Source organism: Anser cygnoides, chromosome 3 (assembly GCF_040182565.1).
Source record: "Anser cygnoides isolate HZ-2024a breed goose chromosome 3, Taihu_goose_T2T_genome, whole genome shotgun sequence".
Lineage (NCBI taxonomy): Eukaryota > Metazoa > Chordata > Aves > Anseriformes > Anatidae > Anser > Anser cygnoides.
The window spans coordinates 100,909,375-100,926,070 of record NC_089875.1 but is presented as its reverse complement, the minus strand read 5'-3'; the positions used below and the strand labels follow the sequence as shown (position 1 = coordinate 100,926,070).

Genomic DNA, 16,696 nt, shown 5'->3' with positions numbered 1-16,696 from the left:
TGAACAATAAAAATATGGGTTTGATGGTTACTTTCCTCCTGTAGCATATTCTTAATTTATTACAGTTATCTCTTAAGTCAGTAACACATACCAAGATTATTTAAGACCAGTCTCAGTCACATTATTCATTTAAGTTAGCCTATTTACTTCCCTGGAACAGCTTGAGTGATTAAAGCAAATAGAATTTGGTGGTAAGATTTGCCTCGTAAATCCACGCCTCCATCCTCTTACCTGATTTTGTTAGTCTCCAATTAGTCCCAGATTTCTGTGGCTCTGAAACTGTTGGTCCATATATGAACTCATTAACTGTGCAGAGATGGATTTGTTATTCCCTGCTCTACATTTGATCTCTGTGATTGTAGCTTAGAAATTAACTGGATTTCTTTCTGCCATATTTCACTGTGAATATGCATACAGTTTCTCATCAACTTTCAGTCTTTCTACTGTTTACTTCTCCTTGTCGAATATGCTTGTGGCTTTTTTGTTTGCTTGTTTTAATCTAATTCCTTTTTAGTGTTCATGATCAAATGCTTGCCAGAATACCACAGTAACAGCAATATTTTGTGAATCTAAGATGTATCACCCCACTGAAAAAAAATCGGGAATTTCCAAAATTCATGTTCAATCCTTGGTAGAAAAAAAAAAAAAAAAGAGCAAGTGACTGTTTTGCTGTTTGGTTTTTCCACATGGAGAATCAATCTTTTTTAAAAATGTGAATGAAAATGAAGTAGCTATGGAGTGTTGCCACACAGTTTTAACACTTTTAACACTGATGTTAATTAGATAGAAAAAAGTGATCTGCTACCAGAGTAGCAGGGATACACTTGCTTATGGTGTTTCATTATCACATTCACCATATATTTCATTATTCACTGGATGAAGATAGTTGGTAAAAACAGTAAATTAGTTATAACGGTGATAACCTGTCTCATGCTATAGATAAAAGTAGCTTTCATATCTGGATTTCACTGACTCTATTTTTTCCCATTTTCGCTATTCCTAATGTTTCCCAGCATTTTGATCACTTGCATCTACATTTGCAGGGGGAAGTGAGGGAACAGTATTGTGACAACTCCTTTAATGGAAACATTACTTAAAGGCATTGCTTAAGCTCCTAAGACACTGTCATAATTTCCAAGCATTACAGTCTCTCCCTTCTTTCATGAGCTTCTTGTATTCCCTAAAGCAGTTGAAAAATATTGGGGTTTTCTTTCTTCTTAACTGCTGGTTACAAAACTGACAGGAGATAAGATTTGTGATAGGACAACAAAACTGCACTTCAGAAATGCACACAGTCCCTGAATCTGAAGAGCATGCTTTCACGTGTTTCCCTCTGTTAGAGCAATTTAGCTCAGAGCAAGACTCTGTTTAAATCTCTACCAGAATTGAGCTACATCAGTAGTAATTCAAAATGTGCGTCAAATGAAGGTTTTCACTTCCTAGCTCTGCCTCACTCTCTTTTATTTATGAACACTGCTTTATTTATGATTATCAAGAATCAAAATTTAAGAACAGCTTTCTCTAGGCTCGCTTTTCTATTATGCTGGCCTAGTCAGTCAGGCTCAGTGGTCCCAAGTATTAGCAAATTCCTAAACCTGTCTCTTCCCTTCAGAGAGCTGCAACATAGACTGATATTAAAAAGCACAACTGGAAAGGTGTTCCTTGTGACTGCATTGCTTATCACATCATGTCTGTATAATGAGAAGAGGAACATCTGTAGGATCTCTGTTGGACTTAAGTAACCCCAATTCCAAGGTTACCAGAGTCACCCTTGTAATGTCCAATACATTTAAAAACACCTGAAAAAGGCAAACCTTTATGTTAAGTCATTCTTTATCCTGATCTCTGCATGTATATAATATGCTATTTCAGGATTTTTGATACAAGAAAATATAATAATTTTCTTTATGTTCCTGTAATTATATGGGATATGATTTGGGTTTGATTTTCTTCTACAGGAATGTAGAAAGCTATATGACAATGCACTTTTGTATCAGTCAATAATTTTACAAATTTGAGTATATGTTCTTGGGGGAAAAATCACTTCCACAACAGAAATGCTTATCTTAGTACAAGAATAGTATAGAGGGCTTAAGCAATTAGATAACTGAACTGTGTGATATTAATCACTAAATATCTATCTCTATGAAATCTCAAAAATTTTATAAGGACACAGTACTGGCAGAATCCTGCATCCTGTAGAGTTTTCTTGCATGTTTTATTGACCCTTTTTCTCCAAGACAAGATCCACATCAAAGCAGCCTCAGACATTTTCTGCTCATCAGACTAAAATTCTTACTACTACTCATGTGTATCCAGTTCTCCTAGTGTTTCAGACCCATTTTTATATCTGTATTTCCATATTATCTGCATTTAAGTATATAACTCTTCGACGTATGTTCTAAGGTTTAAGGCTTACTACAAGACAACAGATAAAATGTCACTGGTTTTGGTATTATTTATTATTTTTGTTGTTGCTATACATGTATCTAGTAGCTTTTCATATAATAAAATATTGCATGCCTGAAATTTCTTGTGTTAAATATATTGTATATTTTTAAAACAGAGGCTTCTTGTGTAAGTAATCGGTCCACCTGGAAGTACTTCTAGAGGTTAAAGTGTGGCATGAAGTAGAAGTTTCTGTTCTGTTCCAGTATATTGACATTACTTTCTTTAATACACTGCATTGATACCAAGCCTACAGTTCAGATTAATACAAGAGAATAAAAAAAAAAATCCCTTTATTTCTCTTATCAGCTTTACCCCATGCAGAAACCACCTCAGCAGCTCTAGCATGTACCTGCCCGGCCCTAGTCTCGAGGCTTAGACACACACACACAAATCCTCACTAACTCCCTTTCATCTTCACCATAATCTGGGACTCCCATTTCCACCCCTTGCTTCCTGGATGAAATAAAATGTTGCTATGGATACCTGTCTGACTCTGAGAGATGCTCTGAACTAACGGCGAGGTTCACAAGGAGCACTATGTTGTACGGTCTTCATTTTCAAGTAGCATAACCTTAACGTTAAGGTGAAAATGTTGTGAGTTTTCCACCAGACTAATCTTGATTTCTCTCTCTTTTTATTTTTTATTTTTAATTCTTTCCATAGCTGTAACTTACACAAGTTACAAAAAAACACCGCCACCGGTACCCCCGCGTACCACGTCCAAGCCACTGATCTCGGTCACGGCCCAGAGCAGCACAGAATCCACCCAGGATGCGTACCACGACAGCCGGACTCAGAGGATTTCCCCGTGGCCTCAGGATGGGCGAGGGATGTACAACTCCACAGACAGCTTGGACAGTAACAAGGCCATGAATCTTGCCTTGGAGACTGCAGCTGCGCAGCGCCATGCGTCGGAGGGTGCCTCCATACGAACCAGTGACAAGGCCATCCTCGTGACAAAAGCAGAGGAGTTTCTCAAGAGCCGGCGTTCCTCTATAGGGATCCAGGTAGCCTATCATTAGCATCTGTTTTGTGATGAATTGCTTGCCTTCTTTCTGCAAATAGCATAGAATGAGTCATTCAGCTTCGCTGGCTCTAATAATCTAACAAACAACCCCTGGCTGCCTGGCGTTAATTGTAATTCACATCATGGCGACGTGGCTGTGCGGGGAAGTCTTCCGCTAATATGCTGTACCTGGAAGAAAATGAATGAATAAATCTCTAGGGAGGTTACCTGTCATTAGCACTTGATATGAAAATTATACTGCAGAGCTACAGGTGAACAGCATGTTCATCTCCTTCCCTCCATGAATTCAGTCCTTTTTATAGAATTATGCCTGCTTTAAAATGCTTCACTGTATTTTTTCCATTATCTTTTTCTTTTGACCTTGGAAAATGTGTGGTGCTGATGGATCCTCAACAATTATTCTACCTAAAAAGAACATCACCACCCTGCTTTCAGTAACAGGTGTTCTGCTAGGGAGAAGGTACCAAGGAAAGGAAAGGAACTTACTGATATAGCTACAGCATGGCCAGTAATGAAATAACAACAACAAGGACAGCCTTTGAGTATTCACCCATTTGCCCACCATGTAACCATATCTTGCAAAATGTCTGTCAGACTACGGAAAGTTCAGCAACATTGTGTTGTGTCAAGGGAATGAAATGATTCCCAATGCAGATTTTGCATATTTCCTCCATTGAATGGGAGGCACTAGATAGGTAGTAGTAATAACTTGTTTAAATATCTAGGAAATATCAAGTAGTAATAAAAATCAGAAAGTTGAACTCTCAGAAAGTTCATTCTGTTGAAACACAGAATGTGGATGGAAATTAACGTTTCTGTTCTACTTTTACTTAAACACGTATTTAATTTTATATATGTGAATATCCCCCTTTACATCATGGGGTTCGCTTTTGTGCTTAAAAATCTCTACTTTTGCCAAATCAGTGATAATGTTATGTATTATGGCATAGCTACAGATATAGTAGAGATGGCAGCATAGATCTTGAGAGCGTGATCTGTTCTCTCACTGGGCCCATGCAACTAAGCCCAGTGAGTGACTGTTCATCTACAAGGAAGTGCATAAAAGTTATTATTATTTTCTTAAAAAGTGAGTATTCTGTTTCCATTAATTTCAAGATTCAGTCAGAGAAAAATATGTGGCTTAAGCATGTCACAGCTACCGATTGAACATCACTCTGTAGTATAATGTTGCTGTTCCACAACGTTAGACTAACAGGAATACCTAGCCCCTGTCAGCAAGCTGCTTGTCCATTTCTCATCATAAAAAGTGTTGGCTTCTGCTTCTTTACATACAGAAGAGCAGAATGCAATTTAAAAATTACAGCAATGGTAAAATATGCAGATGGCTACTATTAAGATGTTTTAAAAAGTAATTAGAGTATCCTATATTGTTCAGAGAAGGGGCTTAGTAGATAAAGGTGAAAAGCTCAAAAGAGCAGGAAGTTATTTTTGGTACCTTTTAGCCTCTGACCTGAAACTTACTCTTCAGAAAGGAATTGTATCTAGTGTTGTTCTTATCTCTTCAGCAGCAATATTTAACATTAAGAGTGTCTTGCTTCAGTCCGTCCTGGTATTTCAACAATTAATTCTGAAACTTTGATTACATCACTTGATCCTGTTTCATACTGCAGGTGATGACATCCACTTCTCACTGGGTTCTGACCCTTCTTGTTTTTTGGTGTGTTTAAGACTAAGTGCTTCTAATCTGCAAAAACATCTGTGCAATGATTTCCATGGAGGCAGAGGATCTTCTGTATCAACCCATCATCTGATGCCTGGCCCATAATGCTGGTCCTCAGGTGCACACACTGAAAGTGGCAAACGTTTGCAACAGCATGTCATAGAAGGATGTGCTGTTATCTTATGAGAAGTACTAGCTCCTTAGTTGCAACATTTGACATTAAATAAGGTTAAAATTGTGAAATTACTCTCAACGCAGTATCCTGGTAGTGTATTTTAGGGCTGTTCGGTTTTTTGTGTGTCTTTTTTTTTGTTTTTTGTTTGTTTGTTTTGTTTTGTTTTGTTTTTCCTGCAGTGAGTTTCAAGCTTCACTTAGAGTGAAAAATATCTTTCTGCAGCATGTCTAAGCAGAAAATACATTTTGTCATATTTTTGTTGCCTAGTTTGTATGGAATAAAAACACAGGTTAGTATACCCTTATTGCAAACTACATAAACAGTAACTAATATCCCAAAAATACAGCAGAGGTATTTCTTTTCTTTTAGACTTCTGCATCAAAGCACCTCAGAAAAGGATGGTTTTTATTTGCATATTTCCTTGATTGACTAAATGACTTGTTTTCTCATTAGCATGCCATGCTAGGGTAATGCATTTAATTTGCATTAATTTGCATTAATTATTTTGCTATCAGGATGGTTAATTTGTGCGTTTTTTTGATGTTTCATTCCTTTAACATATTGGTGTGAGAATGTTTGCCCACAAAGTTTCATACAGTAGCAGAGAGGCACAAAGATAGAGAATGACCAGTGCTGCCTCTGAGCGTAGAACTGCTATGGACACAGCCTAGGGCTGCCATGTCTTTGGGAGATATGATTTGTGTACTGTGCATATTGTTAACAAATGCCCTTTATAAAAGTCCTAGCACAGTATGTATGTGCCATAGGATTGGTATGCACATGCACAGGGAGCCCAACTCTCTAGGGGAGCATTGGATTTTCTGTAAATTATCAGTAGCGTCGGGTTTACAAGGACAGAGAACAGTACAGCCATGGTAACCCAACTCATGGTATGTTAGCCCTATCTAGCTGAGAATTTTGCACACACAAAAAAAGCTTCAGAAACAAAGTTTCCCCCTCAAAAAATACAAAAAATAGCTGTTGGTCTTAGGTTTGATTTTTTTCTTTTTTTTTGTTAACACCCATATTTAAATCAAGAGGAATATTGTCAGACATATCAGCAGGAATTTGAAAAAAAAAAAAAACAAAAAAAACCTGTCAATTCACATATTCAAGCAAATTGCAAAATACTGATTCTGGGATTAAAAATATAGTTGGTATTTTTAAGAATATATATATAATAAATAATTAAACTCTAGTGACACCAGTAACACTAATCTTTATATCTGTCTTCTTTCATGACAGCTGAAGGCTTATCAAAGTATTTGAATTAAAATGGAGGGTGGAGATTTTCTAGAGTAACCAGTAAGTCTAGAGCAAGGTTATTACTGATATACTTTTTCAGGGATTTTTCTTTGCTCTTTAGCATATCCTTGTATATATGCTAATGACTAACATTCAAAAACAGCTCTAGCTAAAAACCATTTCAAATTAAAAGCATTTGGATTGTAAAAAATATGAGAAAACACGTCAAGAAATTAGTTTCTTGTTTATTACAAGTATTTCAAAATATGTAGTCCTTTGTTTCTTCTCTATTTAAAAGACATCAGGACTTCTCCAAATGATGAGAAATCCTGGAAGTAGATGATATGGGAACAAATGTTGTAAGTATGGAGACTGATTCATGATGATACTTTTGGAGATGAGTACTAATTGTACCATAGAGAACGGACTCTGTCATCTTCATTTATCATCAGGAGATGGATCTTCAAAGTATCTAGGGTTGTGGTGTTTTTTTTTCCCTCCAGGATCTTCATTGAATAAATTGTTCTAAATCTAAGCTGTATTCAGGAGGAATGACAACTTGCAACAACTTGCCAGCTTAATTTTTTTTGTCATAAGGTGATCTTTGAATATATATATAATTATCATGTATATTATATATATATAATTATCATGTTATGTTAAAAACTCAGTTCAAGAAATTCTGCAGCCTCAAACTGGAATGTACCATTAAGGCAAAGCATTGTACACCCACATAGCATACTTACCAAGATGAGTATCTTCATTTTCTTTGTACTGTTTAGGTTGTATCGTCCTTACCAGTGCTCTACTGCAGTGTACACATAGCAATCAAAAGAAATATTCCCATTGATTTCACTGGTCTTTAAATCATAAATGATCCAATCTTTTAGAGGTAAGCATAAAATCTTTGAGGTTTTCCTAAAATCCTCCTCAGACTGCTGCTCTGGGAGACAAGTGTGTGAAGTCCTTGGCCTGTAGAAGTCAACGAAAATTTTGGTAGTGCATCCATGGTACAGAGGCTAAAACTTGACTTTTGAAGTTAAGGTCTTTGGTCTTAAGTTTAAAGACCCTTATATATATATATATATGAGTGAGAATTCACAGGCTTAGCCAGCTAGAGGAGTTCCCAGCCAGTGGCTGCCTTTCAGCCTCCTTTAATGTTAAGGAGTTTAGCAGTTGGAGTAGTAGTTAAAACAAAGCTATGGTTATTTTAAAGACATCTAATTTTTTACTCTTTTCACAAATTACTGTTGCTCATTTTGTTAACTGCCATTTAACATAATGAGACTTTCTAAGTGGGGAAAGCCCAGAAAGTTGCCTTGCATAACATTTATTGGTTCGGAACAATTTACCACATAGCATTGTGGAACCAAAAAAGTTACGAGTAATCACTGCTGTGTGCATCACTCTGTTGTTACTATCTCATATAAGCTTGACACAGACCCCATTTCTAAACTCTGGCAAGAATTTTTAGCACAAAGCACTTTCTTAAAAGATCCTTGAAAGTTTTCAACCTGTTGTATGATGTATTGTGTAATTAGCACTTAACCATTCCATGAAAGGTATTTGACCTGTCCAGATGCTCTACTAGAGTATAGAGTACTAGAGTACTAGAGTAGCAAAATTGTGCCTTGTGGTAAGACAAAAAATCATAAGCATGCAAGTGTGGGTATAATTCGTGTGTTTCTAAAAAAAATATTTTGAAAGAGTATATGCTTTTTGGCTGATGAAAGTTTTCTTTTAGTTAATTAAAGCAGTAGAAGTTAGTACTGTAGTTTTATTTGAAGTATTTTTCCTGCTTTGAAATCACTGCATACAAATGAGATCTCTTTACCTAAGAATGGTTTTATGCATTCACAATTGGATTTACTTGATCTAGTATCAAATGTAGTGTTTTCTTTTTTTTTTTTTTTTTCTCGTTACCACTGAGAAGCCTATGCAAGAGAGGGAAGGTGAATTATTTTCCTTCCTGTGCATCATCGGAGAGATTGTTTATTAAATTCTAATTATAGAACACATCAACTACAGCAGTGAAAACCCATTGAGGGCAGTGAAGTTGCATGGGGAGAGATAATGTGGCCTGAAGGACTCTTATTACTGACGCTTATGAGAGAAAAGCAAAAGATACCAGGTTAAAATCTGTTTCCTTATGTGCTGCATATATTAACTTTGAACTTCCCTCAGAGACAGTACGTATTGAAGCTTACTTAGGCTGTAATTTTTAGGACACTGCAACGCTATGTTGCAGTGCTCATGTTTAAGAGCAGAATAATACTTTAACACAAAAGTAAGGATTGCTTTCACACAGCTAAAAATTGCCAGCTAGGAAAGCTTACCAAGAATTTGTGGAAATAGTTTAGTCAGTGTGTACTTCCTTTACTAGAATGAGTGTCTATAAACAAACCAAGATTGATTTTAACAAGTAAGTTATGTGCAATACTGATGTGCACTTATTCAAGTAATTTGGTGTAAATATAATTTATTCGTGGGTCATTTATTACTGAGTCAGTGCCAGTATCTGTTACTTAGCTTTCAAATTTTGAGCTAGATCATTCAGTAGTGACTGGTCACAGAGGTTTTACAGTGTTGTATGCTCCATGTGTTGATAGCAAAACCAGTGAAGAGGAGTATTTGGTCTTTGTGAAAGGTAAAACAATTAAGACAGAAGTTATAACAAAATGCACCAATACACCTACTGTGAATGACATACTATAGCCCATAAAACATTTTTCAAAGCATAAGAACTGCATTTTAAAGAAGTTTTAGTTCTTTGTTTGCAAGAAGAGAGGAAGATAATCTGATAGTTTAGATGTACTCCCATTCTTCTGCTTTGGTCAGTTTCTGATGATCTTGTTGTTTCCTCTTCTTTGTGAGACTCCCTGTTAACCAGATGGACATATAATTTGTCACAATATTTTGCTTTGCTGAGATCTTGGCCCAATTTTCAAATATTAAGGCTTTTAGAATACATGTGATGCATGCAAGGCTTTTAGAATACAAAACAATAATGAGTCATGGATACTAACAATAGATCTATTAAGGCCTCTTTAAGTTTCAGGAGCCGCACAATCAAACCAAACATATGACTTTTTCTACTCTGTTCATTTGAATCTAGCTTGGCCAATCTGATTTAACTTAAAGAGTTTCCTGCTGTGTTCTAGCAGTGGTCTTTTTACTATCTGTCACTCAGAAATGCAATTTATTTATTCATTTGTTTCTTTGTGAGTGAATATTTTTATTTCCCATTTTTACTTGCATTGGCATTTGCTTCCTTTTTCTAGATTTTTTGTTTTGATTGTTACAATATTTGCAGTACTAGATTGCACACACACACACACACACACACACAAAAAATGTTTGGCATTCTCCTGCTGTTACAAAGCACAGAAATGAAATGAAAGCATTAAAATATGAAAGCAATCGTCAGGTCATTTAGTCAGTGTCAGTCTTGGCAAACTGGAGGGAAGGATAATTCGGTAAGTATTTATATTTATAGGTATCCAATGCCATTTCTGTTTTGGTACCTGGACCATCACTTTCCTGATAATATTGTTTTGAATAAAATTTTAGAGTATATTACTTCCATTATTCTTGTAATTCCAAGTGACAGTTACATATTTTCTGCAAATTATTCAGGATATACTTCTAGGTGAAATACAAATAAGAAAGCACTGAAAAACAGGTAAATGAGAAGGACTTTTCCTGGACATGTTACATCAATGGAAAGACACCAGCCCATCCCAAATATAAAAGGGAAATTGGCTTCCACACATCAGAAGAAGAGTTCAAAAGAAGACATGCTATATGTCACTAAACCAACGTAGCTGGCAAAAACAGATATGCTTTTGCTATGCAAAATGAAAGAAAAGTGTGTGTTGCCAGTCTGCCTGCTTTGTTCTGACAATATCAGTTGGCCAAACTGATCTTCTCCATATGGACGTTTTCTTGTTTACATCTTTGGACCATCATGTTTCCAACAGCATTATGTATGAGCCACTGAGACATCCTTGTGGAAGCCAATTTTTTCTTTGTCTATTGACCTCTACAGTCTGTTACTAGCTGTACCTTAGCCCCGCAGGTATGATACTACTGACCTTCCTTAGACTACTTCCATTTCCAGTGCTCTGTCGCCCACCTCATCCCACAAGACTCATTCAATAGATCTAAGGAGTATGGTATGCAGAAATGGTCATCCTGAGGGCATCCCCCTGTGAAGGAGGTGCAGTGCTTTAGAAGGAACGGAAGGCACAAGACTGCCAGGTGGGAAAATGTCAAAGTCTTTAACAGTTAAAAAAAAAAAAAAAAAAAAAAAAGCACAAATAGACAAAGGAAAATGATTTACCATATTTTGTACACATAAGTGTTTTCTCACATCATCACACCAGTTGATACCATTGCAGAAAATGTGGTCACTGAATCCTTTGAAACTATTAAATGAGTTTTGCTGCTGTTCCTACAGGATGAGCCTTGGGCCATAATTTCAGGACAGTTTCCAGTCCATTCCTACAGATTTCTGATGCAGTGGATTAGACCCAATGAGCAAAATTAAGGCCTCCTTGCCATAAGTCGGCTTAGATTCTTGGTCCACTTCTGGCTCCCAGATTCATGATCCATTCAGTTCTAGAAGCATACCTGAATTTTTTTGTAGTGTACTTTTACCATCTTTCCCATCAGAAAAATGGGAAAATGACCATAGTCTCACACTAAACTCTTCATTTAAAGTGTTATCTCCACCTAGACTACACTACAAAAGACAGTGCTAGAGAGTTTATGAGCGTATGGGTAAAGAGAAAACGGCAGGCTAACATGGATGATACTCTTGTGAGTGTTTGCTACAGGTCAACCTGATCAGGACGAAGAAGTTGGTGAGGCCTTCTATAGACAGATGGAAGTCACCTCATGATCACCAGCCCTAGTTCTCATAGAGGACTTCAACTACCCTGATATCTGCCAGAAAGACAACACAGCTAGGTACAAACAGTCCAAGAGGTTCCTGCAGGGCACTGATGATAACTTTTTGACACAGGTGGTGGAGGAGCCAGTGAAGAGAGGTGTTCTGCTGGACCTTGTACTAACAAAGAAGGACTGGTTGGAGATGTGAGGGTTGCACCTGCACTGACCATGAGATGCTGGAGTTCAGAATCTTGCATAGAGAAAGCAGGGCAATAAATAGGATTACAACTATAGACTTCAGGAGAGCAAACTTTGGCCTTTTCAGGGACATTCTTGGAGGGATCTCATGGGTTAGGGCCCTAAAGGGCAGGGGGGTCCAAGGGACCTGGTTAATATTCAAGCTTCACTTCCTCTAAACTCAAGTGCATCACCATTAGTCAAGCAAAGAGATGGATGAACAAGGAACTCCTGGCAAAACTCAAACAGAAGAAGGAAGTATATGGAATATGTAAAAGGAGACAGGCCACTTGGAAGGAACACAGGGGTATTGTCGGAGTATACAGTAATGCAACAAGGAAAGCTAAGACCCATTTGGACCCATCCCTCCCAAGGGATGTCAAGGACAACAAGAATGGCTTCTCCAAATACATCAGTAGCAAAAGGGCCTATGGGCCTGCTGCTGAATGGGGTGGGTACCCTGGTGACGTAGGATACAGAGACAGCAGAGTTACTGAATGCCTTCTTTGATTCAGCCTTTACTACTAAGATCAGCCCTCAGGAATCCCAGGCCCTGGAGACAAGAGAGAAACTCTGGAGGAAGGAAAACTTTCCCTTTCTTGAGGAGAATTGGGTTAGAGATCATTTAGGCAAATCTGACACTCACATATCCATGGGCCCTGATGGGATGCACCCATGAGTGCTGAGGGAACTTGTAAATGTTATATCCAGGCCACTCTCCATCATCTTTGACAGGTCATGGAGAACAGGAGAAGTATCTGAGGACTGGAAGAAAGCCCAGTCTTCAAAAAGGGAAAGAAGAGAACTACAGTAATCTACAGGCCAGTCAACCTCACTCCATGTCTGGAAAGGTGATGGAACAGCTCATCCTGGATGTCATCTCTAAGCATGTGGAAGAAAAGGTGATTGGGAGTAGTCAGCATGGATTCACCAAGGAGGAATCATGCTTAACTAGTATGATAGCCTTCTATGATGGGATGACTAGCTGAGTAGATGAGGGGAGACTGTTGGCTGTTGTCTTGATTTCAGCAAGGCTTTTGACACTGTCTCCCACAACATCCGCAGGTAAGCTCAGGAAGTGTGGGTTAGATGAGTGGGCATGAAGTGTATTGAGAACTGGCTGGACGGCAGAGCTCAAAGGGTTGTTATCAGCAGCACAGAGTCTAGTTGGAGGCCTGTAGATGGCGGTGTCTTGCAAGGGTCAGTACAGGGTCCAATACTGTTCAACTTATTCATCAGTGACGTGGATGAAGGGATGGAGTGCACCTCAGCAAGTCTGCTGAAGTTACAAAACTGGGAGGAGTGGTTGACACATCAGAAGTTTGTGCTGCCATTCAGAGGGACCTTGACAAGCTGGAGAGTTGGGCTGAGAGGAACCTCGTGAAGTTCAACAAAGCCAGGTGCAGGGTCCTGCACCTAGGGAGGAGTAAACCCATGCAGCAGTACAGGCTGGGAGCTGACCTGCTGGAAAACAGCTCTGCAGAGAAGGACTTGGGAGTCCTGGTGGACAGCAGGTTGACCATGAGTCAGCAATGTGCCCTTGTGGCCAAGAAAGCCAATGGTATCCTGTGGTGCATTAGGAAGACTATTGCCAGCAGATCCAGGGAGGTGATCCTCCCCCTCTTCCCAGCCCTCGTGAGGCCACACCTGGAGTGTTGTGTCCAGTTCTGGGCTCCCCAGTACAAGAGAGACCTGGGGCTCCTGGAGTGACTCCAGAGGAGGGCTACAAAGGTGATCAGGGGGCTGGAGCATCTCTCATATGAGGAGAGGCTGAGAGATCTGGGCCTGTTTAGCTCAGAGAAGAGAACAGTGAGAGGGGAATATTATCAACTTATACAAGTATCTAAGGGAGGGTGCCAAGAGGGTGGGGAAGGACTCTTCAGTGTTGCCCAGCAATGGGATAAGAGTCAACCAGCACAAACTGAAGCACAGGAAGTTCCAACTGGACATGAGGAAAAACTTCTTCATGGTGAGTGTGAGAGAGTACTGCAACAGGTTACCCAGGGAGGTTGTGGAGTCTCCTTCTCTGGAGATGTTCAAAAGCCGTCAAGATATGATCCTGTGCAATGTGCTGTAGGTGAGCTGGCTTAAGGAAGGGGGTGGAACCAGTTGATCTCCAGAGGTCCCTTCCAACCTCAGCCACTCTGACTGTGTGACTGTTCATTGGTGTAACCTGATGTGCATACCTTTGGTGTTATTCATTTGACAAATAATAACAACTACTCTGCTAGTGAAATTCCAGGCTTAAAAAATGAAGAAAAGTCCATTCAGGCTTGCACAGTGAGAACTGAAGCACATTTCAGCCCTTTCTTCCTTTAATGTCTTTCAAAAGTTTTCTCAGCTCTCCTATGGACAGAGATGCTTACATAAAATAGGCTTTAATAAAGAAACTCTTTTAAAAATAGATGTTTTAACTATAGATGTTTTCTTTCTCAAGTACCCTTTTCCTTTCAGAAATTCAGCATTGATTTGACCAGTTCAAATACTGTATATGTCCAGGTTTATGCCTAGATGATTTCTGAATAAAATATACTTCTCTAACATAAACATTACCAACTCTGACCATTAATCCAACAATCTAACCTGCCTAATCTAAATCAAGTTAGTTTCTTATGTTCTTTTATAAACTTAACATTAAATATACTTTAAACCAAAATTATTTCCATAATGTCGTACCAGAACTTGATCTTTGGGTAATAAATACCCCTACTGTAGTTCCGCAGAAAGGCATTCACAGAATTTACTGAAATACAGATATCCAGTTCCATAGCAGAAATTTATAAATAATGATAAATGACTAAAATTAACAATATCTATCATGCTTCAGAAAGCTGAAGAGGGCTAGCAGCAGTAAAGCTACTAGAAATACCTGATCAAGCTAAGCCAGCTTATAGTGCTCTTTCTGAATAAATAAGAAAAAAAAATAAACATGAAATGGTTCCAGTTATTTTACAAATTGAAACTGTATTAAGTCACTAAATATTTCTACCAGTAGGCAAATACTTTTGAAAATTTATTATAATTGCTTTCTATTTTCTAGCTACTTTTTGTATTCAGGCTGTGTGTGTACTCCCAAGCACCTGAGACTAGAGAAATCTGCAGTTCCTGTTAAGGGCACTGTCAAACCACAGTCTAATTCATATTTGGCACAAGAATGGGATGCATCCCACAGGAGGATGCATCCAGCAACTTCTCTTTCTTTTTTTTTTTTTTTCAAGCTTTCTGTCAAGTTTTTGCCTTTTTTGTAATTTCTCACATAGACGGTTTCCTTGTTTTGACTTCTCTTCATTTAGTCATGGAGCATCCACATCCTTTTCCCATTATCTATCTAACTAGGATCTCTGTGTTTTTGTGAATTTCTGCCACTGACCCACATGCCAGACATGGCATTAATTTCAATTAACAGTATATCTATAATAGAGATATATAGTATTTACATCTAAGGTAACACCCTAGATGTTTCCATTGCAGTCAAAGGGGAGGAATGGACCTAGTATCTAATACATTGTCAGTGTCTCACTATTGACCATAATGTCAGTCTAGGTCACTAGCTTTGGTACACTTTTATATGCATCTAATCAGAAGATCCTTAGAAATGTATTTTTGATGTTCTTTCTGCCGATCATTTAAACTCCTTTTCTGAAGACAGAGATGCCCCAAAATATCTTTTGATGCAGGCTGCTATCCTCTTACTTTTGTCTGACTTTGGCCAGACAAGTAGTGCCCTGTCCCTCCATATTAAGCCATGATGTGAGCCCTGAGGAATCTTGTCTTTTTTTTTTTTTTTTTTCCACAAACGACCTACCTCTGTGATTGAGTCTATTTTTCACTGCCAGTGTCAAGAGGGACCTTTCTTTTTATACAGACAACGCCAAATCTTGGAGACTGCTACCAAGACTGATAACTTACAAAAAAAAAAAAAAAAAAAAAACTGTTCTGTCACTGTGCTGCCTGTCCAAGTGAATGTAGCCAGCTTCCATGCAGTTCCTGAGGTGGGAACAGTCAACAGAGTGTGCTTTCGCTAGAACTCATGCAGAATAGGTGGAATTGCTGGAAAATGTTTCCTTGATACTTACCGTACTGATATGCAGAGCTTTTTGCAAACCTGTGCCTGATGCTACACTGTACAGTTCAAACCTACTGTAACATTTACTAGAGGCTTTCTGCATTAGCTGTTTTTGTAAAAGTCACCATCACCCACAGCCAGGTAAATATGAATGTACACTGATTACTGGCTGGAATTCCCTTCAGTGTGAATTTACGTGGAAATACCACTTGAAGATTGAAAGAGAAGTTTCAGCAACTGGCTTCTTCAAGATGTAGAGTCCACGTCTCGCATCTCACCCTCCTTCCACCCTCTCCCTGCATCCTTCCAGAAACCTAGTGGGATTCAGACTGTGCAGCTAATAAGCAGCTAAAAAGGCCATTGGGCACCTCCCAGGGGTGCCTGTCACTACTGCAAGAGGAAAAGTTATCTTATTTTCACTATAGGATATAGTCTTTTACTGCACCCATGAATTGTGCATGTGGAAAAACTGGTTGCTGATAATATATGTATATATATTTAATTTAGCAGAGAAAATATCATTCAAAAGGAAAAGTCTGTTCAATTCTTTCTTTTTTTTTCCTGACTCCTTTGATTCAATACAATTTGCATACTGCGGCACTCATTATGTCTGTGTCAAAGACTTGGGGGCGGTGTGGTGGTGGGGAGTGTTATATAAAATCCCACAGAAATTTGCAGTAACTATGTGGTCTCAGTTATGAAGAAAACTGTACTGTTATGAAGAAAAATGTACGTATTTTGTTGAGTGTATTTCAGGTGGGAATCCTATTAAAAGGTGCATAAATTGCTTGATGTAGCATTTTGGGGACCATGTTATTAAAAAAGGTGAGATATGGCATTCTGATGTATCCTTCACGTCATTTAAATGGCTTTATATTTGTCAACACAGCTGTCGATAAAATTTCATTGCAGTATTTCTTT

At 38.3% G+C, this 16,696-nt stretch overlaps 1 protein-coding gene across 19 annotated transcripts in view; it reads left to right on the top strand.

Annotated features, from left to right (window-relative positions):
* The window catches only part of DLGAP2 (DLG associated protein 2), a 467,238-nt gene that overhangs the window by 420,485 nt on the left and 30,057 nt on the right, over positions 1-16,696 (top strand). For all 19 annotated transcript variants that reach the window (XM_066994829.1, XM_066994827.1, XM_066994828.1 and 16 more), the window contains one exon: positions 3,115-3,458. In XM_066994829.1, coding sequence (XP_066850930.1) covers positions 3,115-3,458 — 344 coding nt within the window. The remainder of the gene's footprint in view (positions 1-3,114; positions 3,459-16,696) is intronic.